Source organism: Drosophila navojoa, chromosome 2 (genome assembly GCF_054131105.1).
Source record: "Drosophila navojoa isolate 15081-1374.11 chromosome 2, UAZ_NAV_1.0, whole genome shotgun sequence".
NCBI lineage: Eukaryota > Metazoa > Arthropoda > Insecta > Diptera > Drosophilidae > Drosophila > Drosophila navojoa.
The window spans coordinates 26,781,306-26,806,464 of record NC_142890.1 but is presented as its reverse complement, the minus strand read 5'-3'; the positions used below and the strand labels follow the sequence as shown (position 1 = coordinate 26,806,464).

The following is a 25,159-nucleotide window of genomic DNA, read 5'->3' as shown; positions in this document are numbered from 1 at the left end:
CACCGACACACTCACACTCAGATCTGAATAAAAGCATAGCTGAATATACGAAAAGGATTGCGATTAGCAAAGCTGAGCAAATGCTGCAGGGCAAAAAAAAAAAAGAAACCTAGGAGAGGACAAAAAAAACAACAACTGTTTGAGCAGCAGGTGCGACAGTCTAACAGACGGCACAATAAGCCCTGTAATTGCAACGAGTCCTGCATGTCCTGGTTGCCTGGTGCGCCCTGTGTGTCTGCTGGTAATGGACTATGGTGCCAACACCTAAATGTCCTTTGCATATATGCGATGTTATATGTGCAATTGTTGCGTGTGCCGAATGGGTAACAGCGCGGCTTGTTGTCCTGCCTTTGTCCTGCAATATACATGTTGTTATCCTGCGCATGTTTATTGTGTTTACACTGTGCCTGTACACAAGCACACAAACACACAGACATACACTCTGCCTGCATCATGTCCATTAACATATCCGTGTTAAGGTATTTTGTTTGTTTTTTTGTATCCTTTGTTCTCTTTTTGAAAAAGCGATTAAACGCTCATTTTATGGCCGCTCCCTTTGTTGTGCGTGTGAGTGTGTGTCTGTTTGTGTTTGTGTGCTTATATAGGTAACTTTGCTCGTATCTGAAAAATTAACAAAACTCATTTCGCTCTGCCTCCTCTTCATGCTCGTTCTGGAGAGGAGTGAGTATATTAGTTTGCTGACAAATCTTTCCGAGATGGAGAGAAATGAATGTAGAGCTTCATTAAGCTGCAGCTTCAATTACAACTAGAGCTCCCGATCAGTTAGAGCTCCAATACTGTTGACTGCCCCTTTCCGGTCCGTGAGCCGTGAGCGGGTATCGTGCAGTCGCTATCACCCGACTTCAGCCATCTCGCTTGTTTTATTGTTCCGTTGCACGTGGCACGTTGCTTTAGGCAAAGCCAAGCTCAAAGTCATTGACCAAAGCACACGTAATCTGCCAGCAAAAAGACATTAAACAATTGCAGATTAAAGCTGAAATGAAAACCCAGAAACCCCAGAGAGCCCTAAAGCCAAATTAGTAAAATAGCTGCGGCTCTTACAGATTACGCGAGCACATAAAAAAGTTATTTTACTGTGAAATTCAACATAAATGTTAACTCTGTCAATATACATATAGAACACATTCACGTTCATGACGATGCACACATACGACCCGTCAATTCCAATTATTTAAGTTGAATAAATATTTAACTTGCAATCAAATTGGTTTTAATTACACGCAAAATGCCATTGTGCATATTTAGCTTTTCTTCTTATTTTTTTGCCAATTCACATTCAATCAATTTCGGGCACATATCGAATGCCACATATAATTATCAATAATTCCACAAATTACAAATGCACTCACTTAACATGGCCTGAAAGGTTGGCGAAATGCACGATTCTCTTAATTGGCATTTATTATGTAAACGCATTGTACTGATTTCGCTCAGAATGTCAGCTCTGACGTCACAGTTTATGGTTACGTGTGTGTGAGTGAGTGTGTGTGTGTGTGCACTTTCATGTAGTGAATTATTAAGTAGACAATTAGATGTGAGGTATTAAATGTCACCGGACCATGTGAAGGGCATATTATGTAGAGGACTTGGAGCATATTTCCATGTGTTAGATATTGTGAAATTTCCAATATTACTCTCATTAGAAAATATGTTTACATCTTTTTTAACAAATATTTATAGTTGACAAATTGTCTGATCGTGTTTAAAACTCCCAAAAATCCAATGTTCGTTTGCCAACTTATATACCCTTTTGCTCTGAGAACAAGCAATATTCGAACATGCTGACACATGGGCAGAACCAGCGAGGCATTAAAATTGCATTTAGACAACCGAAAATGGGTTTGACTTTCTCTGGCTTAATGTGCTTCAAAGGTCAAATTAGAGTATATAAGTTGGCACGAAATGAAGGCCAATATTAAATACAGATACAGAGATCACAACAACGAAAAAAAATAAAAGAAAAAACTTAATTGGATAAATTAAAGGGCAGACAAAACTAGCTGAGACTGTAGACTGTTGGATAAGCAGAGATAAATCAATCATGCAGAGAATAAATGCAATTAAAAGCAGACCGAGTGCTTGAAAGACGAAAGTATTGATGGAGAACAGCTTCACTTCTAGTACATCAATATATCTGTTAGTAAAATATTTTCATATTACTTATATTTCTAATTAAATGGATATATATTAAACCAAAAGGATATAAAACATATATCAGTAACATAAAATTATATAAATAAAGCTGTTGGTAAATAAAAATTATCATATACAAAATGCTTATGAAAACCAGCTATGCAGAAAAGTCATGATTCAATAAAATATGTATGTAGATCGGCAGAGGGATAGGAATATCAGGATAGCACACTCTTTATATGATACGTTTATGTGCAATTTTTCGATATCATAAATGTTAATTTCCCTAAATTTATGTTCCATATTTTCTTGGTTATCAGCAGTGAAGGCATAAAACTTGTTTCAATTAGACTAAGTTTTATTCATCAGAAAGAAAGTAAAGCTCACCCCTGCAAAATTTCAGAAAATATGTTTTTTTTTTTTCAATAATCTTGAAACACACCTACTACATAAAAGAACTTATGAATTTCACTCAATAGCTACCAAATTTTGTATGCACGAATGCTTTCGGCTAAGACATTTCTAAAACATTAACGAGAGAAACTTAAAATAATATAAGCTACAAGAAAAATAAGAAAAGTGCTTTTCTAGTTCCTAATTTAAATATATATATATATATAAACTGCAGAGATATTAATGTAATTTTAAAGTTTTGAGAGACATTTTAACGTCGAGTTAGCAAAAAATAATTCTACACGTGCTCGCCACTGTAAATTATTTTCAAGTATTAATTTAATAATGACATTTCAAGCTTGATTACATATATTATTTATATTATGACTCGAGCCGTGGAGAACTTGGGGCAAATGAAGTTCAATTATTTACCTTGTATATTAATCAAGCGCAGCAGAATGTGAGTACAGCTGAGTCTCTCTAGTCTCCAGTCAATTGGGCTGATTGCATCAACCTAAATGGCTTATTGCGAAGCTGTTTTTATTGCATAAGCCGAGTCGTAATTGCGTTACATAAAGATCCAGCCCAAACACACGTATGAACAGACAAACAAACACATTGGCTAGCACGCAGCCGCACGCACACCGACGCAGCCCACCGTGCGTATGAGCAACGTGTCCTAATGCTTAACTAGCAGCCGACGCACTCAACTGTGAGTGCAGCAGCAAGGGTCGGAGGGGTCTGAAGGGTCTGTAGGGTCTGAAACAGAGCGAATACTTATATAAAACTTGGCCAAACAGTTGACTTCTTGCTGACACTGCACTTTCTCACTGTGTGTGTGTGTGTGTGTGTGTGTGTGTGCATGTGTGTGTGAATGTGGGTGAAAATATTTACAAACGAATTTTAAATATTTTGCCAAGCAAATTGCAAATTTGTGAATTACTGAAACCGTCTGATTTATGAGGACTCCACAGATGTATGTACATAGGAATATATACATATATATACACTTGTGCATATACATATATACACGTGTCCAGCCAAGTCACAGCTGTGTAATTTTTGTGTTTTCTCTGGCTACTTTCACTTTTGTGTGCTGGGGCTTTTCCGTTCTAATTTATGGCCAACAATGCCACATGAGGTCGCTGCCACGACAGTCACGTGCCACAGAAAGGGCTCAACATTTTGTTGATTTCCGTTTTTCCTATTCGGAGTCTTTTTCGGCAGTGGGTAAAATCGATGACGCAGCCTTGACGTGGGTGCCAGGTCACTTGGCAGCAGATGCATTGATTTAAAACAAAAGAGCATAACCGCACACACAGACACACGCCCACACATGCACACATATATGTGTACATATGTATGTATGATTGTGCACACATTCATAACGATTATTCAGGCCAATCGTTGTTGTTTTATTCCAGTTATGTGTCTATATATAGAGCATGAACAATTGCGAATTGTTGCAATCCATAGAAATGCGTAGCAAAGTTCATTGAACTTGCCTCAAATGGAATTTTATTGTTGAGCTCATAATAATCGGACAATTTATACAAGAAAGTCAAGCCATTAGCAGGCTTATCTTTGATAATTTAGCCAGATTATGTTACATATATGTATTATAAAGCATTTAAATGGCAAGACGAAATGGCACAGATTAGTCGACGAGACTTTGATGATATTAAGAGGGGGACCGTATTAAATTTATTAAAGCGATAAATGCTAACTTTATTATGCACAAAATTTACTATTAATAAATAATCCTATTACAATGAAATATACTATGATACATCAAATAAAATTATGTTAAATTAAAGTCGCTCTCTAATCAGCTTAAATTAGAATATAGGCAGTATACAGTAATTAGAAAATAATAATAGGATAATGAGCTCTGAATATTGAACTCACTGATTACTTTAATCATATAACAGACATGTTTTGGCATATAACGATATATATATAATATATACAAACATTTGCGCTGCAGTGGGTGCAACCGACTGCGTAATGCTCGTTATTTAAGGTAACATAAAGAATATAGGGAATATGAACCACGTCCAATGAGGCGTAGTTCTTAAAAAGAGATTAGGGTAAACATAACTGCAAAGCTATGCTCCAAAACTGAGAAAATGACAGGGGTGTGCCACACCCCCAACGAGGCCTAAAATATACATTTTGGGTCATCGATAGAGGAGCAGCAACTCAACTACACAATTCTGAAGCTTCTAGAACTTTACAAATGTAGTGGATATAAACTTTTTAGGTTTTTTCCCCTATGGGAACAGGGTATAAAAACTGTATGCCCCCTAGCATATAAACTGAGTCATTAGCCCAACTGCTGGCCAGCTGAGGCTAACGCCTGTTTAACTGCTGGAAGATGTAAGTGGTTCAACGATTAGGGAATATTACACACAAATGTATATACATATATGTATATGTATGTACGTACATATTAAAATATATACACTTATTAATATAAACGCATTCCACAAAGTTTGTTGCGTGGTGTCAAACTTATTTGCCGCGCTGCCAGCCAACAGATGGCGCTAGTTTAATCAGCATAAACATTGACAACACATGTTGTCTGGTATGTATGCCTGCTTTGCATACGCCTTGTGCTTGTTGTCTCTTTATTAAGTTTTAGTGCCAAGCATGGGCATAATTCGGGCCTAAATTGTACGGCCCTTGACTCGCCTAATGAACTTGTTTATTTGCAGCACGTGTACTGAATGGAAAGCCTTGAGAGAGTGCGTTTCACACAGAGAATGGTAGAGAGAAAGAGAGAGAGGGAGGCGAGTGTATAACTAGTAGATATGTCATCTATGCGTGACAGTTTCAACTTATATTTCTATATAGCTGCAGCTATTGAATACGACGTGACGGGTCTCAGACAGGCCTAGAAAAAAACTCCCCATCCCACACACAAACACACACACACACACACACACACGAATACTAGACCTGATGATGTTGCTCAAGAGAGATGCGCACGTAGCTGACATTGAAAACAATTTTTTTCATTTTATATTTTCCATTTGACTGCTTGCTTTGTTTTTGTTTTTGTGTAAATTTTCATCTTTCCATGTTTGAATAGGATACAAACTATTATGTGGCTTTATGGGCAGCACGGAGCAGATGAAATTAATACCGCCATTCCTTGCAAAACACCTCGTTTTCGTCTAAGCCAGCGCACCTTCAGGCTGGATATAAATTGGAGACACGGCACAATTTAGAATTAATATAATTTATCATGCTTATTTGTATGCTGATCTATTATTAATTTTAATACCTCAAGATGGATGCGATGGAAGAGAAGAATGTGTACATTCCATTTAGTTTGGCTGCAGGCGTGTTGACAGCAAGATGTATCCCAGTGTCCTCGTCATTGTCATAAGCATCACACACACACGCACACATTCTGCACATCCGGTGGAGGAGGGGCAGGAGACACGTTGGCAGCCAGCTAGCTTGTTCCGCTTTATGCTTCCGCCTGTCTAGGCAAAAATAATCGGAGCTACGTTCTATGCTTCCCTCTACGGATCGAACTGCTTTGCGTTCTGCATACAAACGACAGATTAGTCGAGGGCCCAGAACGTTAACAAGACGGGGGTCTTGTGGTTCGAGATGCGGCGAAGACCTTCTAGATGTTATCAAGGGCGCAGGTTAAACAGGGGCGCGGCCAGTTCAGGCTAGGCGAGGACAATTGACCAGCTGTGTGTGCGCGCCCCATTGTGATGTATATCAATAAGTATACTTATTCGGTTATTGGCAGTTGACAGCGCGTGGTATGCGTAATATTTCGCTTGAGCCATTAAATTGCTGTCAGATTGCTCCGCCAAGAAGTTTGCCCTGTTTGCGTGTTTTCCACAATGGCCAGTTACGTTTATTGTGCGCAATTATTTATCTGATGCCAATCACATTTGAGCATATGACAACTGTGAGCCTGCCATTGGCAGACAAAGTCTTGTCTTTAACTTTTGTGAACATTGCCTTTCACTTTTGTCACTTGAGCCGGGATAAAAGCGCGTCCAGATCTCATGCTGGTCTTTAGAAAGAAACCTGAATCCCAACAAACGGCAAAAACGTATTTTTGCTTAAGCCTTTGGGACACTTAATTACCTCTCAATGCGAGAGCGTCAGCTAAAATACATAACCAGGACTTCTTGGGATGCCTAGGCACGTGGCTCGCATGCACACTTGCTTAGCCGCTATTTCACACATTATGCAGCACTTGGCTCAGCCGAATTAGCATTTTGATTGCATCACATATTAGACAAGTAAGGCCAGCCCCGCAACTCTGGATGTAGCTCTACTTAGATAGCATACACTGCGCATCTTCTAAATCTCTTCAAGTGTATTCCGGCCATGACTTTCTCATTTTCTTGTTGTTAACAAATATGCAAATGCAATGGGCTGACAATCAACTAAGTAAACTGACGCTCGGCGCTGATGCAGATGAATTTCATAAATTATATATATGCGACATGAGCGGCAGATCAGCCGCAGCTCGGCTGCACCGGCGGTTGCCGACGTGAATCGTATAAGTATTTGCTTATATAAGAGCTGTAGGCATATAGTATATAGATATAAATACTGTAGAATGGGAAAGCGAAAAGCCATTTCACATGCATACATGGCCTCAAGGGTACATTTGGCTAACAAGCGTACTAAATGTACTACAAAAGCGTTGACGGTTAACAGTTGACGGTTGACGGTTGACGTTGACAGTTGAAGTGTTCAACAACACAAGTGAAGAGTCATATGTATGTGTGAGTGTGTGTGACACAGCTTGTGCGACATTCAGATGTAGAATACCAAAAAAAGAATGTCAACATTTGACATTCCGAAAAACTATTTCTCCACCTGACTTTGAACTTTATGAAAAATGTGAAAAAGGAGCGAAAGTGTAAAGCAATCGATATGAGACTTCATGGCAGCTCTTCAATTTCATATCGACACTAAACAGACCCGAGCTATTGCTGCATTTCGGACTGACTCAAGATGCCCTTACCTCGTTTACCTGCCCACCTACCTTCCGTTCGAATGGGCAGTTGCTTTTGAAGGCGAATGTTGTTTGTGCATTGGGCGCCCGCATTCAGGAAATGAAAATGCGGCGCTGTAATTGAGGCATGTGGCAGCATCCCACGGCGCTCAAGGCGCACACTCAAGGCCATTCTTGTAGCACACATTTGCGGTCAGACTAACAGCGGCAACAACGTGGCGCAGCCACACAACGACAGCCGAGGCTAAGCAATCTAATTGTGAGTTATGGCCCAGCAATTCTGACATTTCACCTTGATGAATGGTCGACGGGGACATGAGCTGGCCGACGGTAAGGCAAATGCGCAGATCCACTCATGCTCAATCATGTGGGAAATTATCTTCTTCTTCAGGTCAAATGTCATATGCTATTCTAAATATTTGCATCAGCTATATGAATCAAATATTTCTGTGCACTGCATTTGGCAATTTAATAAACTTGAGAGCACAATGGCTAACCCAGCTCTCAAAAGCATTCCCAATAATAGTCTCAACAATAGCTGGAGAGCTGGCTTTAATTTTCCGCTGGAATTCAGCCTTTGTGCTGGTCCACTGTGGTCCAGGTGGAGGCCGAAGCCTCTCGATGCCTGAAGCCCGAAACAGTCTAATCAAAACTATTTCATTTAGTTAATTAACTTGTGCAGACTGGCAAGCCATTGTCAGACATTGTAGTTTATCCTTGATTAAAGTGTGCAGAGGCCAGGTAACTGCTATGCATTTATATAAATACATATATGTATGAATTCCTTTCTTTAAATACACATTTTAGTCTATTCAGCGCATTTATTTTGTTGTATTTATGCACACTTTAATTTATTGAAAAACTTTTTGAGCTCACTCAAGCCCAAAGACATTCAAAGCACAGAATGAAAATTTAAATAATACACAATAAGCTCCTGAAAAGGCAAAGAAGTAGAAATTTCTTTTGACGCCCAAGCAGAAGCACAAGCAGCAGCATCAGCAGCAGGAGGAGAGGGGGAAAAAAGGTTGAAATAACTTTGTAGCCTTAATTTGTTTTACCTGCGCCAAATGAATCGCTCGTGCGACAAGAGAATATTTAGGCCCCGAACGAAAGGCAAATGCAGGCCCATTGAATTGGGCTAAAGGAAAACGTTGCTTTATTTTCGCATTATTACGTTCGATGTCCGTAATAAGGAAAATGGGGAAATGACAAAAACATTTTGTGCAGGCAGCAAACCTTTGCGAGAAGGCGAATCATTGACAGCCCAAACTGGGCGTCGAGTGACACAGTGAGAGTGGGAGTCGGAGTCGGAGTCGGAGTAGAAGTTGGAGCAGGAGTCGGAGTCGGTGTCGCATGGTCAGCTTTCAATTATACGGCTATTTAGTAGAAGTCTGCGTCGTGACAGGCTCGTTGACAAGACAAACATCCCTCCGACTGGGGCGAAATTGATTTATTTACTAAAGTATACTCTCCTCTTACGAGTGTCATTTTTTATAAAGCGGCGTAAATCAATCAAAAGTGTTTTGGTCTACAAATTCGATCAGTTCTACTTTTATATTTTTCAATATTATTTTTCTCGTTGAACTTTTTATGTGCTTAATCAGATTTCGAGTGTCCGAATTCAATTTATGTCAACAGCATTAGATGTTCAAATTAAATTTAGTAAAGTGCGTCGGTGGCTCATAATGGCAACAGTTTATTAGAGAATCAAATTTCATAAAACTCATTTGGCCAACGCTTAAAATTGGAAAATTGGAAAAGTTGCCGTGGCACAAGGTAAAAACAAAATAGAAACAACTATTAAATGAACCTTGCAAACTTTTGCATTTGCATGCAAAGCAAAAACTGAACAGCATTTATTAGAAAGCCTCCAAAAGTTGAGCGGAGCCGAGGCAGAGGGCTCCACTTGTATATTATAGCTGACCATGGAAACTAAAAATAACACTGGCGTTGCAACTTAATTAAATAGTTCTAGTACTCTGCTATGGGAACAAGAATGCCAAGTGAAGCCAACTATAGAACAGCGTCTTATAAAGTTTATATATGCATATTACTGGAAATATAGCTTGAAATGAATGGAATGTATGTAAGGCAAGTGTATATTAAAATAGCTCATGTAAAGATAATGCAATGTAACATAATTTGTACTTAGCTTTTAATGTCCAGCTAATGTTAACTTATATAAAAACTTTTTTAATAAATACCACATATGTATACAAGTTGAATTAGCTATTGAATTTAAACAGAGCTCGCAAATAGACGTCAAACGTGTTTCTCAAAGGCCGCAAACAGTCAGCCACACTGAGAAAAAAGTCTGAGTGCGACGGTATTGTAATTAGATCGATAGCGCTCGGACACAAACGTTTTAATTTTTCAGTTTTTCGATTTCTCCGTTATCATCCTCCAACACTTTTCTGTGGCGCTCAATGCAGCAAATCGTCTTTGTGAGTAGGTGTTGGTAGGTATGTGGGAGTTGTGCTCGCTAAACACATCCACAGCGTACGTATGTGTAGGTGTGTGCATGCGTGTGTACAAACGAAGACTGTTTGCAAAGACTTTTTCAGTAATCCGTCTCTTACTGAGCCTCATTGTGCGAGCGTTAATCCAGTAAGACTCCACACACGAAGACAAAAACACAAATGCTCAGAGCGTGCGAGCGAGGGAGGGAGAGCGAGAGAGTGTGTATACTTTTTCCGTTCCAAAGCGTTAACACTTATTTTGCGAGTCATAGCTCTTTAACCGTTTTCTTGCTTACTGCACGCGAAATCAACCGAATAAATCATATTTAATCGCACTTGCTCTAAGCTAAAGCCTTCGGTTCATTTCGGTTTGGGTTTGTCATTAAAATTGATGAACATGAATTTGAAGTCCCCCGACTTCTATTTATATTGCCTTGAACTGTCTAAATATATTCAAAATTATTAATTTAACATTTTAATTCTAAATTGAAATTGATTATTCGTATACTATTCCCCCAGGCGCCAATTTACTATGCCCTAATCTCTCTAATAATTTATATAGTTACTGCCCCGGCATATTGATTGAAAGTTATTTAATTTCTATGTGGAATAATAAACATGTTCGAAACCCAAAGCAAACTTTGCCAACCTCTCATACACAACAAAAAATAAGGTAGATATAAAACGAAGGATAAAGACAGGGAGAGGGGGAGAGTGAGTGGGCGGCAGTTTAGGCAAAAACCTTGTCTAGCTATAACAGACGCGTAATCATTAACAGCTCGTTGATCCAGCTTAGGACCCGAAAAACTCAAATGCTTTTCAAACTGTTGGCCCGGTCCGCAAATTTCTACCGCATCACGAACTCACGAGCCTGTGCCTAAAGGTCCCGCAGCAAAGCTGCCAGCTGCCAGCTGCCCTGCCCACTTGATATCAAGGTGTCTGGCCTGGCTAAAAGCGACTAAGACTCGCATTGACGTGTTACGTTAAAGTTTACGTCTCTTACGTCGTTGTGGCCTGTTACGTGGCCTTAAAATTTATGCACGGCTTTATGATAAACATAAATCTTTCAGACGCCTTAAGATGATGCGTACCGGCTACAGCCTGTGCAGCCATTAGTTGAGGGCCTTAAAGGATTTGTATATCATTTGGTTTATGTAGTTTTGATACGGCGAATTTTATGAATATTAATTTTGTGGCGAACGTAAACAGAAATCTGATAAACAATTTATGGCCAGCCTAAAAGCTAGGCGTTTATTTCTCCACGTTGGCTGCAAATAAATTCGAGCCATGTCAGCTACTGAGCAGATGTAATTATAGGTGACCTACATATTGGGATAAGGATCTTGTCGAACTCAGCTCTAATTTGCTGTTTAATGACCTCAAACATTGACCATGCACAATGTAATTAGATTGAATATAGGTATTCAGGTGTCCTGAATATGTAGATAGTAAATATTAGATTGGGTAAACTGATTTATACATGCCAGTTATCAATGAACGCTTAACTTGTATTTTATTTAATATTTATTATATAAAAACTTAGTTGAAAATAATTATATAGCCAACTGAAATGAAAAAGTTTAAGATGCTGCCACATCTCCATAAGAGTTTTTTCATTTGCAAAAAGTCGAAAACTTTTTTATAAATGTCCGCAATCATGCTCACGACATAGCTGTTAAATTTTGCATTAGACGCGAACCCTTGCCCAACCTTGGCAAAAAACAAGGCGAAAGGGATAGGAAACCCTTAACGTTTGAGCTGAATTTATAATGAATTTATAATCTGAGATGGAAGGCCAGTGGGGCCTATAGCGCAAGTTTTGCCCTTTATGCAAAATTAATGCGTATGTTTCGGGCATTCGGGAGCGGCTGCCAGACACTCCAAAAATATATGACGACTACTGCCAGGAGCAGTCCGTGTGTGAATTGGACGCAAACACACATGGCCAAGTTTTGCGGGCTGTCAACTGCCATGGCGGCTGCCTGATCGCTCCTCATCGGATTTCCGGCAACGTTTTCTGCCTTTTATCGGACTGCGCAGAGGCAGTTGAGGGCGGAATGGGCTGGAATGGGACGGCTTGGGGGCGGAGCCGCGGGCTAGATGGATGTACGGAAGCTAAAACATCATTTTATCAAACGCAAAAAGGGGTCATGTGTATTTTGTGTCGCTGCTCGGGAAATGTTATTTGAAAAATTGTTATGCTACGAGTAGGGAAACTCGTTTTCACTTCGTTCGCTGCTGCCACAAAATGAGACTCATAAATTATGTTGCATAAATCACGGTGCAGCTGTCTCTATGTGGCATGGTATGTGCGTGTGTATGTATATGTGGGTGTGTGTATTGTTTTTGGTATAGAAACATCAGCGAGATTAAGTAATTAGGGCCAGACGTTTAGATGGGGGAAAATGTGCTAAATTTATGCAATTAATTGCGCTTAATAACAATCAAATAGCCAAAAAAAAAAAAATACATTTTGTATATATGTAAGTTCATAAGAAGAAATTTGATTGAAATAGCGAATAAATATAATAACAAAAAAAAATGAATATATTAAGAAAGAGCAGGCGTCAATCTGTAAGAGGTTATACAGACATAATTTATCTTAGATGTGACATAGAAATTGAAGATCTGGAAACATTTATTGAATGACAAATTATGCCAGAGGAAAACCGATAAAAAAAACACAAATTGTGAGCTTTGGCAATGCCTTAAACTTTATTTAATTCTCAATTTTATTTCAATGGAACCAACACAAAAGTTATTTAGCTTCGCAAAGCTGTTCAACAATTTCAGTGCATTAGATTGACTTAAGGTTTTTAGTGAGTGTGAAAGACACTTTGAGTGCTTACAAAATTTAAAATGAAAAATCTTAAATGCTGTTCAAATGGCGTCAAAATGAAAACTTCAAAGCGGTTCTCCAGTTGCTGGAGGTGTGGGCCACAACAAGGCCACTTCCATTTCACAGAACAAAGCACAGAAAGCCAAAAATCATCGGCCACACTTTGCCCAATCAAAGTTGGCTTAAAAGCGTTTGTTACGTCCCAAAGCTGCTGCTGCTGTTGTTGTTGTTGTTGTTGTTGTTGTTGTTGTTGCTGTTGTTGTTGCTGCTGCTGCTGCTGCTGCTGTTGTTGAGCCCGAGGGCTGAAAACATGCGAGTAGGCGAGCCGAGAGCATATTTCTTTGTTAGCTGCCACTACTTAAGTGTTATTTATGGATTTTTATTCGCTGACTAATACACACACACACACGCAGACGCACACATGCAGTTCCGTGCAAAGGGTAAAGTTGAATGTACGCCAGCTTGATGCGAACTGTCCTTTAGACAAGAGCGCACACACACTCGACCCGCATAATACCCAAAGCACAGGCGATGGCAAATGTAGCTAAGAATCTGAGGCTCAGGTCTGTATATCACTTTTCGGCAGCGTCGCAAAATTACTTATGCAATGCCAATATATACATATATACCCGGGGATATTGAAATTTTAAATGGACAGCTGCCTCTGGCTTGTTATCGCTCTCTCGTTTCAATATCTGCTGTATGGCTCCACAAGGCGTATACTTAATAATGAATTTGTCTCTGGCGCGACACACTTGCATTACATCGTGGCACCACAGTCGACAGCAATTTATCACAATTATTGTCAGCGCATCGGCCTGAATCTCCCCATCGACAGATGGGCCCCAAAACTGGCTCACGACAGGACACAGAAGGCTCCTGCTTCCCCACTGCGAATTGCTAATTGACGTTGGCTTTTCTTTTTGTCATATATGTCGCTTATATATGTTATTTGTGTTATTTATTTATTTTTTATTTTATTTATTTATTTATTTTTTTTTTTGGCAAGCACATGACCTGTCTATCACTGTATTGATTGACGTATTAATAATACATTTACAAATCTCATTCAATTATCCATTTACTTGAATGCCCAAAAGTTTTTCTGACAACTGTATTTATGTTATAAATATTTATGGCATCATATATTTGTTATTTATGTAGGCATTTGTTGAAAGAGCGAAAATATGCTGAGCTTTTAAATTTATCAAGTTGTTGAATTATTTGAGCAGTCGTTATGTTTGCTCCATTTGCAAACTTTTTCTATCACGAAACCACCAGAAACTTCCACTTTAATTTAAATGGCATTCAGTTCTATATTTGTATGCGCTCTTCATTACTTGTAACCACAATTGTGCTCTTTGTCTCACGCTTCTCCTATATTTATCTGCTTTGTCTGCGCTGAGAAACTCTTTCAAAGATCCCAAATTGGCATTAAACGCTGCTCTAGGCGCCCTTCGCCCTTCGGTTTGATAAATTGTGCTTAATATAGAATTTATAATTTGAAATGGTTTCAAAAGGTGCGCAGTCATTGGTGTTTTGTATGCGTATTTAAATTGGACAGGAGTGAGCACAGGCTGCGGCAAGCAAATACACATATATATATATATATATATATATATGTATGTATGTATATATGTGCATAAATATTATGGCACATTAATAACTTGCTTGAGGGCCACATTTAAGTGCCGGCCATTAGAATGTAATGCCATTAAAATGCCAACAATTTGGAGCCACGCGATTCTCGACACGCCGAATGAAATGTGACACGCCCAACGGGAGCCGCCTCCCTCAACTTGAATCAGTTGCCATCTGACTGCTGAAAATTAAACCCATCGAATCCTTGAGGTGTGCTGGCTGCTGCCTCCTCTGGCTGGCATTTTAAATTGTTCCCTTTGGTAAGCGGCTTAAAGGCGCAAACGTACAACTTTTGTGGCGCTTCTCGAGCAACATGATGCTCTGCTAGTTTTTGCCAAAGTTTCTGCTGCTGCCAGCGGAAAAAAAGAAAAGAAAATGTGAAAATGGCAAAGGTCATTACAGAGAATGTTTTTAAATGTTTCCTTATTTTTGTTTATTTTCCTCTCGTATTCTTTATGCGCGCTTTGACATACATTTCAAATAAATAAAAACTAAAACTCTAAACTAAATATTTTATAAAGTTTGGGAGCGAAGACTTTCTATTTGAGTGCTTTTTGGCGGTCAATTTGAAGTTGGAGCAGTAAACAAATGTGTTTACTTCGACTCGTATTTAGATAGAGGGTAAGAATTTATAGTGAGTACTTGGCTTGAATTATTATCGAGACATCTAACCCTCATTCTGGCTTGTGAACATTTTGGCACCGCAATTAAATCGAATGTGCTCAAGATAAGGTATTTAAGAGGCTGCTCGACTTCTTATATTGTTCGTCATTTTGAATATATTATGCTCAATTAGTTTGCTCGCACCGCTCAACTGGCGGGTCAGCACTTTCTTTAGTCTGCCCATACGCGGCCAGCTTTTTCTTATTTCTCGGCCACCTTTCCGCGCGTAATTCCCGCTGAAATGTGTGCGCCATTAAGTGATTTCGCAAAAAGAAAATAAGCCGCAGAAGAGAAAAAATTAAGAGGAAAAAAGTCTGCCCGAAAAGTAATGCAAAGAAATTGATATGAATGAGCAAAAGTTTTCTGCAAGCTGTGGCAAAGTCGAAGCCAGCAAAAAGGGACGAAAATAAGTGGAAAATGTTGCTTCATCTTCTTCGTCTGCTTCTTATTCTTCTTCTTCTTATAAATCTACATCTGGGCTGGCGGACTGGACGTCGAAAAGTGCGCAAATTAATGATTATGCCACGCAGTTTAGCCCTCGTCTGAGGTGTGTATGTGTGTGTGAGTGTGTGTGAGGAAATCTCGGCATAATGCAATCAAAGTTTTTCACCTCCAGGGCTTATTGCCTTGCCCAAAAAAAAAAAAAAAAAAAAAAAAAAAAGTAATGTACCAATTTGCTTAATGTGTTTGTGATTGACCTGCGAGAAAATCCCAAACAATTCCGAAGAAATTTCTAACACTGAGTTCATGTCCCATTCCCAAAGGTCAAAAGGGATCCGCCAATCGAAGCGCAGCACAAAAAATAACTAAAATGAGCAAAGTTTAACTAGTAAATACCCTGGGGAGTGATGAAACGCGCATCAATAGAATCTTGTTCAATCATATATTTTACAATTATGTTTTTCTTATTAAGAAAAATTTCTCAAAGCAGCATAGATGACCGAATATTAAGTTGGGTAAATCTGTTAAAGAAACTACAAAAATTAAATAAACAAGTCTACATATGTTTTCCGTGACTGTTTAGACAATCCTTTAGCCACTTTAAATCTATTAGACTTAAAAGTATTGGCTCTAAATAAATTCTATATTCAGTGTTAATATAACCAGAGTCAGAGAATACCCTTCATAATAATTGTCAGACTACAGGGTATGATAATATTTATGTCTATATTTATTAGACTCAATAGGTCACAGTTAACATGTTACAATTCAATTAACATAATCGCTTTACGAAAATACATTAGTACATGATATTTATGTCGCATTCAAAAATCAATTAGATAAATGAGAGCGCAGAGTTAAGAAATAAAATAAAATTGTTTAAGAAATATAACAAATATATTGAATATATTTATGTAAGTCAGAAATGAATATCTTAAATTTTTAATATCCCGTCGGTCATTATTCTCTGGGTATACAAAGGCGGTTTCTTTTATTTGAAGCACTTCATGCCTGCGTCTGGGTCGCTTTAACTGTTCGTTTACATTTTAATTACGCGTATTTATTTATTGATTTCTTTTGCATTTTACGCTTGAGCCACAGCTGCCACACACACACACACACACACACACACACACACAATAACAACAAGGGCAAACAAATACACCGGAGCATATTTGCTGTCGGTCTCATAATGATGCCAGCGAACGCGAACTCCAATAGAGCCTGCCACAGATTTATGTAAACCGTTCGAGTGGAAAATGTCTGAGCTCAAGGCAACGAGCAAAGAACGGCGAGCAGCGCGAGTCGAGCAAACGGCTATCAAAAGTTTGTTGAGCACAAAATGCTACCAGAAATTAAAGCTGCAATACGATGTCAATGGCAAAGGCAGAAGAAGAGGGGGAGAAAACTCTCTCCACTTGGCGCAGTGCATGTGAAAAGCTCTTGAAATCCTTGCTGATTTTTAACGATTTTTCCATCATCAGGCGAGGAAGCGTTTAACGATTCACTCAGCCAACTCCTTGCTGACTGCTTGACTGACACTGACAGTTTGCTGCCTCGCACTTTTTCCTGCAATTTTCCAAATTGCTGTCCATTACACACACACGCGCACGTACACATATACACATGCACGCACATACGTATTCGTATAATTATTATAATGCTCACTCTGCTGGATTAAGCTGCTTCTGCTGTTGCCGCTGCTCCTCCTGCATCTGCTTCTGCTTTTTCGACCCCGGGGAATCAAGACATCCACGGCTTGAGCGATTGCTGAGTTTTCAATCAATTATGTTCATTAGGATATCCGTTTACATTGCCAGCTATTGATACAGGAGCTTATAGCTGAAACAAAGAAAGCAAAAATAATCCATAGTGTGGGAGTTGTTTGCAATTATATTGTACATTAATAATTCGTGTACATATTTATTTACTGGCCTTAAAGTCTGTCCAGCAAGAGAGAAAAATAGTAATCAGCAGCAGCATAAACTTAGTTTGTAATTATATGTTTACACAATTTCCTGTTGTTGACAGTTTGATTTAAAAAAGGGTTGGAGCCCGATAAAAAGGTGATTAGCGTAAGCAGTGTGAGCGAAGGGAATAAGAAAGGCAATTTGAGCTCTACTCAGCTTCAGAATCAACTTGGGAAAAAGAATGCGCTTAAAGTGTTTCCTGAAAGTGTATGTAAGCCAATTCAATTTGCCGTACCCTCGCTACTTGGAACTGCAGTTAGATTCTAGCTAAGGAATATCCACACAACCCAGAATAGGGCGCCGCTTGAAGATATGGAAATACGCAAACCCTGAAAGCCTCAAAGTCACAAATTCTTGGGAAATTTCCGTGAACTGTCCATTAAAAATACCAATAGAAATAAATTATGCAAAGCCTGCGAGCTGTTACCAAAAAGTAAAAACCAAAGGAAGACAAATATGGGCCAAACAAACAAGAGTGTTCTAGTCGAGACTGCCCAACTAGGGATTCCCCTGAAACGAGCAAAGGACACGAATAAACATGTAAAAATTCAAATTCTCTTGCTTACAAGTATCGTCGTTCATGCGGACAGACGGATGGACAGGTCAAAGTCAACTCAGCGCATTGCCCTGCTCAAGAATATATATACTTCTTTAGCCTGATACTCAATTTTCAATGGGTATATTGAAGAGACTAGGTATATGCTGTACATAGGAGGTCTAAGCACGCATGGTGTATGCGCAATATTCGATTCAAGCAGCCGCAAAAAGTTGACAAAGCAAATACTCTAAGCAAATAAATGTGAACAATACAATGGAAAACTATAATTTGGACAACAAGTTAAAAAGCAAACAAGTCTCAAGTATTAATCAAAATGGAATAAATTCAAGAAAGAAAAGAAGAAGAAGAGGAGTGTGTGCATGCTTCAGAGTTCTTGTTGAAAAGGTGTGGAAAAGTTTTGAAGAAAACCAATTTCCAATGGAAGAACTGTTTTGTGTATGTAATCCTTGGCATAAGTTGTTCGATTCAGTTTTCCATTGTCACACTTCCTCTATTATATGGCACATATAAAAAGAGTTGCTTTTGTTGTCACGTAAATGCGCGCGTACGATTGTGTGCGAGTGTATGTGTGAAACATTTCAATTTCCGTAAGGACTGCCAAGTATGCGTCTCCTTCATATACATATACATATACATATACATATACATATACATATACATATACATATACATATACATATACATACATATATTTATACGTATTTATTCAACAAGGCCAGCACGAAAGAGAAATATAACAAACAATTTGCCGCTGGGTTCGCTTTTGTGTATTTCATTAAGCAACAAAGCAAGGTCCAGAAAGCAAAAGAAACCCAAAGAACAGGACAGACAACAGAAGCTAAAAAAATAACAACAATCTAGAAAGGAAAACGGAGAGAGAGTCGACTTGGGCACGTTGCCAAGCAACATTTATGCGTCCATTTCCACAGCCTAATTCATGCCTCAATAAAACGCATGCAAAATGTTAAGGTCTAAGAAATATTTAAGATTTTATTTACATTTCATTATATAAGCAACATATTCATATTCTTAATATTTCCAATTAACTTACGACTAAATGTCATTCAATCAATTTAAGTAAATATATTTTAGCTAACGAACTTTTTGCTTTTTTTTTGGCTATTTGCAGTGCGATGTATTCGATGAGATTGATCTATCGGAACTGTGTTATTTCGAGTGCAGCATCAAGAACGTAAATCACAGCTTTCAGGTAAATTTCATATCAAGTACAGCCGAAGCGGATCTCTTTATATAAAGTCGAATCCAATATCCTTAACACATACTTCTTTTCTGTTGCGTAAATCAAATCCAGAGCAAGGGAGTGGGAGAGCACAGCATATATTCCATCAATATTGACATTGCTTTAGTTTATCTAGATAAAATATCTATATAATCAAAGCATATTCTCCCTTCAATATTGACATTGCTTCATTGTTATCCATAAAAAAAAATCCGTATATAAATTAAACGTCATTTTTATTGTCATATTAGCAACTTTTCTAAACGGCAATGTAAGCCGATGTGCTCAGGCTATAAATATAAGTTCTCATGTTCTCTCCCAGCTCCCATTTCAACTAGCTAACTGCGCCCGTTCTAATATAGGAAAATCGTTAGCTTCAACAATTTTTCTATTTTATTCATTGCCGAAATTGATGGCAGCTATAAATTGCTTTATTCTCGCACTTATTACAAATTCTTGGTTGTGTAGCTAAACAACACCTGCCTTTGGTGTTCACCTGGCGCTCACCTTCCCAGCTCAAATTATCGTCTCAGTTGTAAAAATTTAATTTGCCAACTTTTGACTCTTGCGTCACATATATATTTTATGAGCAGCTTCTGGCCGCAATTAAATCTTCGACTTGCTTTTATGAGGCCAACAGTTGTAGCCATTGCTCGAATTGAATGATTCAAGGGCCAGTTGCCAGATTCTCACCGTAGACTCAGTGTGTGCTCAACTTGTGCTCATTGCCACGCAGTGTGAGGAGATGAAAGGCAGAAGTAAATAAAGCTGCACACCTTAGAGGCAGTCTATGGACTGTCTCGTCAAACAAGGCATAACCGAGCTCATTTCCTGTTTGCCATTGTCTGGCCTCACGCAAATATTGTTGGCTGTTTCTCTCTGTGTTTTTCTTTGCTGAGATGGAACAGCATCCCCTAACGCCATCTTATCCCTTTATACACCCAATTACAGACGGAGCAGCTGCGAAAAGGACCCTTAGTCCTCCGCTGATACCAGTACGAAACCAAATGCAAATACCATCGATATTAGTTGTCAGAAACAAAGCAAAATGTTTGCATTTGACGCGCTCTGCATGCCAAATTAGCATAAGCAGCCCGATGCCCCATAGACAGCTACTTATTTCTGGTGAAGCATACAAACCAGCCAGACAGATCAAGCCTCTATAAAACCTATGCTCAAGCCAGCATATCGAGCCGAAATATTTAAATTTATATTACTTTATACACGAATGCGCAGCTTTTGATGCGCAAAATTAGCGCATTTATTTGCTGGGCTTTCGCCAAACGCCATTCACGATTGCCAACAGAGTTCTGATACCCTGTAAAATTGAAAATCGTTCTGAGAAGATGTTGACAACGTCCTCAGTAATCAATATATAATTATATAATATTTTAATAATAAATATACAAAATATTTAATTTCTAATAATGTATTAATTCATCATTATATTATAAGAAACCATCTATTCTCTTTGCCAAATTGTCTGCCTACAGGGTATTTGCCAGTCTGGCTTGCTCAACTAAATTCTTTCCCACATGTTGTCGTTTCTGTACCATGATAAAAGTATGTATAAGCACATACTAATATATATTTTGAAAATTAATCGTAAATTTTCTAACCTGGGCTCAGGATATATAACCGCAAGCCTTTGCATCATCCAACGGCATTAGCCGCAATTTCTTATTCTCTTTTATCGGCAAGTTCCATTGCTCCTGCTCCGTAGGTGTGGGAGCTTCTAGGAACGGGTTGAAGATTCGAAAGATTTTCAGCATTTGGCCAAAAACGAAAAGTTAAGTGCTTATGCATGGATAAACCAAACAGTTTCCTGCCTTTAAAATAAATACACGAAAAGCCAAATAACAAAATATTAATAAATACAGAAAAAAAGGAAATCAAGTATATTCAACAATGGAATATATATATTGTATCACATAAATGCATTTCATATTTATTATAAAAAATAACATATTCGTGTATAAATACATCTGCATCTAAGGAATTAATACCCATCTTTATTTACTAATGGCTTTATTTAAATATATCAAAATGCTATTTGCACACATCACATTTTGTTCAATAAATAGCAATATATTGGATACAGCATGTCAGTGGATATCAATGAATACAAATTATTTTTGAAATAAGCAAAAAGCAAAAATGAATCCTTAATTAAAATGCTTTCGATGTCAGCCAACTGTCGACATAAGGGCATAAAAACAGTTAAAACGAAATATAATTATCGACATTTGCAGCACTATTAATGCCTGCTGCCCGTATTAAATATACGGATAAAAACCAGAATATTGCTTCAAGCTTTTTGGATGTTCCATTTACTGAAAGCATATTTTCTTAGTTATTCTTAACTATTTTTCATACTATCAAATTGTCTAAAATTTCGACTCAAATAAAATTAGTTTAAAATTACTTATACAGATCATTGACAAAATGTTTAAAGTGCTTTAAACTGAAGCTACAAATTTGTACGTGCTTACTTCTGCGAGCTTCAAACATCAAGTTTTCAGAAACTCACTGTGATTGCAGGTGTGTGCTGCTGTTTATATATATGATGTTGTTGTTGTCGTTGTTGTGCTAAGTGCTCTGTTAACAAGCTCTTTGCGGTCTCCGATTGCCATCCGTTCAAATGGGAGACTCCGCACAATGCCACCTAAGACCCAGCTGAAGGTTGTATTTGCAGAATGTTGTATCATCTATTTGTCTGCACTCGTGTGTGACTGCATGTGCGATTGCATGTGTGACTGCTGGTGCTTATTGTACGAGTGTGTGTTTACAATTTCTTACTTTTTCTCAGCTTAAAGAAACTATGCTGTGTATAGAGTGTGAGCATATAAACAAAATAGTTTTGTTATGGTATATCTGATGTTTGCCGCCAGCTGCGAATGCTCTTCATGGAAGCTGTTTTAGATAGAGCTGGACATGTCCGATATGTTCATGATTGCGTTTAACATTTATCCCATTTACTAGCAGAATATTGTTCCATTATATTCCATTTAAGGTCGTTTATTATAATAGTACAGAAATATATAAGAAACTTTTATCAATTGAAAATGTATATATCTATTATATGTATACAGAGTGTTAGTTTTATATTTTATAAGTGATTTTATTTTATATACTTTTTTATACATTTATTTTTTATAACCCTGGCAGGTATTTATTTTGTTTGTTTCTTTTTCGAGATTAACCTATAAACAGTGAGATTATATACATATACTATATGATTTAAATCAAATAAATTGATTTGTTTTTTTTAAGCAATTCTATATATATTTATTATGTATGTATATATATATAGAATAAATACACTAAGCATCTACACTGCCTGAGCTTATCTAAAGTTCTGATGCCTAAAAAAACATGTGAAATATCATAAAAGTTCAACAAAATTATCTGTGCTTAGCTTGGCATTTCAACAACTGTCAACTGAAAAATGTGCAATTCATCATAAGAAATTCATAACAAAATAAATCCAATCAGTATAATTGGATTCTAACCAACGGCTGTCTGCGAAATTTGACATGCAACAACTATTGGAAGCCCAGCTGAAGCCAAAGCGAAAGCCAATTTAAAAATCACTCTCGAAGTTCTGACAAATATTTCTCTTACTCAAGTGATCCGTAATTAACAAAAGCCCAATTTTGACAGAGCTCAGGCCAAACTTTGAAGCGTGAGGGTTCTCTTGTTGTCGCTGTTGTTGTGGTCTGTTGTTGTTGTTGATTTGAACTTTTTGGCCGGCACGTTGTTGCTGCCGACGCTCAATTAGAAGTTTAACAAATATTGCGCATTACGCATACGCCATGTTGTGCGGCGGCGCAATTAACAGACGCCGCTCTTATTTGATTGTTACCCAACCACCAGCTGCCACCGCCCTGCATAATTGATGTAGGCGCCCGGGGCTCAGACATTCGCAACACTCACACACGCTGCCATTTGTATGGAAAAAGGCAATCAATCAGCTTGATTGACTCCGACAATTTCGCATACTTCAGTGCCCCGCATATATGTACATACATAGATGTATGTATGCAATTGTACTTGAAAAGCGAAAGCTAAGTGCTGGTTGTAAATTATATTTTAATCAAGGGCCTCAGCTGTGGCTTCTCCCAGCTGACTGACAGCGAAACTCAAATAGTTCAGCTCGCAAATATTTGGAAAGCCAATTCAACATAATTAAAGTCATCAAGTATTGCTGGCTGCATATTGGCTGGATTACATTATGGCATAATGTAGTTGACAGACCATAATTATAATGCCCTTCAAACAATTTAATTGAACAAAGCAAACAATCAAGGAGCCAAGCGAAAGTCAATTTCCAGCAGCTGAGCACATTTTTGGGTCCATTCGCCTTTTCTAGATGAATGTGGAAAAGTGAAAAACTTGTGCACAATAAGAGATTTGTTAGCTTGATAAAAGGAGATTTGTTAGCTCGAAGAGCAGAGTAAGCGGGGCTGCCAAAAAGGTTTAGAAATTTGATTCATGAATGGAAAGGCTCAGACTTTCTAAAAGCTTTTATTCTAATGAATAATTTCGTTCAACATGAAAACGAGTTTTTAATAAATTAATGTGATGAACATAAACTTAATGCAAAACAAAATTTATTCAGTTTATATATATTACTCAATTTCATGTGTATGCGCTACTATAATTGTATTATTATCAGCAACTAGCTAAAAGCATATTAATAGTATTTGAAGTCTATTGCAGATGCTAAAGTTTATAAAAGCCTTTAATCTAATGAAAATCATTACGAATTTGCATGAAACTAATTAAATAAAAAACAAAGTTATACTCAAACATTTTAGTAAAGTTTGCTGACTACGAATCAATTAAATTGATTACTTTCACTGTTCTATATATTCGAAAAATGATCAAATAATATTCTTGAATATCTCAATTTTATATTTGTTGCATGCCAACTTTATTCCGCAGACGCCCCCTGAAATCTCTTCCACTCACACTGAAATTTATGATTTTCAATTTATTGTGCCATAAATTTCAATTTCGATGTGCTCAAGTTCATGCATCTATATATCGCCCCCACTTATGTGTATATGGGCATGTTCACGTGCTGATTTCCATGAAATTTGTTGAGAACAAAGCGCTAGAATTATTAGTTCCTTAAACGCTTGGCTAGGGGCAATCGCCGTCCCGCAGCGCCAACAGCAGCTGGCGTATATGAAATTTGAAACAATAATAACAAGCGAGAGACGTGAGAGGGAGAGACGTGGGCACACCTTCTTTATGAGTTTAGCACGGTGCCAGGTAACGCACACAAACCCTCGTGTCCTTGAACTTTGAAATTTAGCTGAAATTCATAAAAAGAAACTGTATATAAAATGTTGTCATGCGCTTGGAAATGTTGTGCATACTGCGGCACAAGGACTTACAGGACTGTGTTTCTCTCGCATTCGTGTCTGATACTTGGTCTGGGCTTTGATATTTAGCGCTTGTTGAGCTTTTCTAAATTCATTCTTTACTTTTAAATCTTAAACTGGCAAATGCAAATCGAGCTTTCAGCTGAAAACCTGTAAATATTTATGTTTGTAACTCATACGCCACGTGTTACGTTTTGACAGCCTCTTTCGTTGCGTCATAAAAAGTTTTTATATATCAGATATATATGTCTGTATCTGTATGTCTGTCTGTCTGTCTGTGTGTGTGTTTTGGCGAAATAGCCGACGGCCATTAAAATTTCAAAAGTAATTTCAACATTGCGCTGGGCGGCTCAGCGCGATAATGAAAAAAATATATATATAACGATATATACAAATATATGTATG

General features: G+C 37.9%; 1 protein-coding gene across 12 annotated transcripts in view; it reads left to right on the top strand.

The window, feature by feature from the left end:
• LOC108653835 (diacylglycerol kinase eta) overlaps window positions 1-25,159 on the top strand; it is a 55,132-nt gene that overhangs the window by 15,304 nt on the left and 14,669 nt on the right. For all 12 annotated transcript variants that reach the window (XM_018104723.3, XM_089256650.1, XM_018104705.3 and 9 more), the window contains one exon: window positions 19,251-19,331. In XM_018104723.3, coding sequence (XP_017960212.1) covers window positions 19,251-19,331 — 81 coding nt within the window. The remainder of the gene's footprint in view (window positions 1-19,250; window positions 19,332-25,159) is intronic.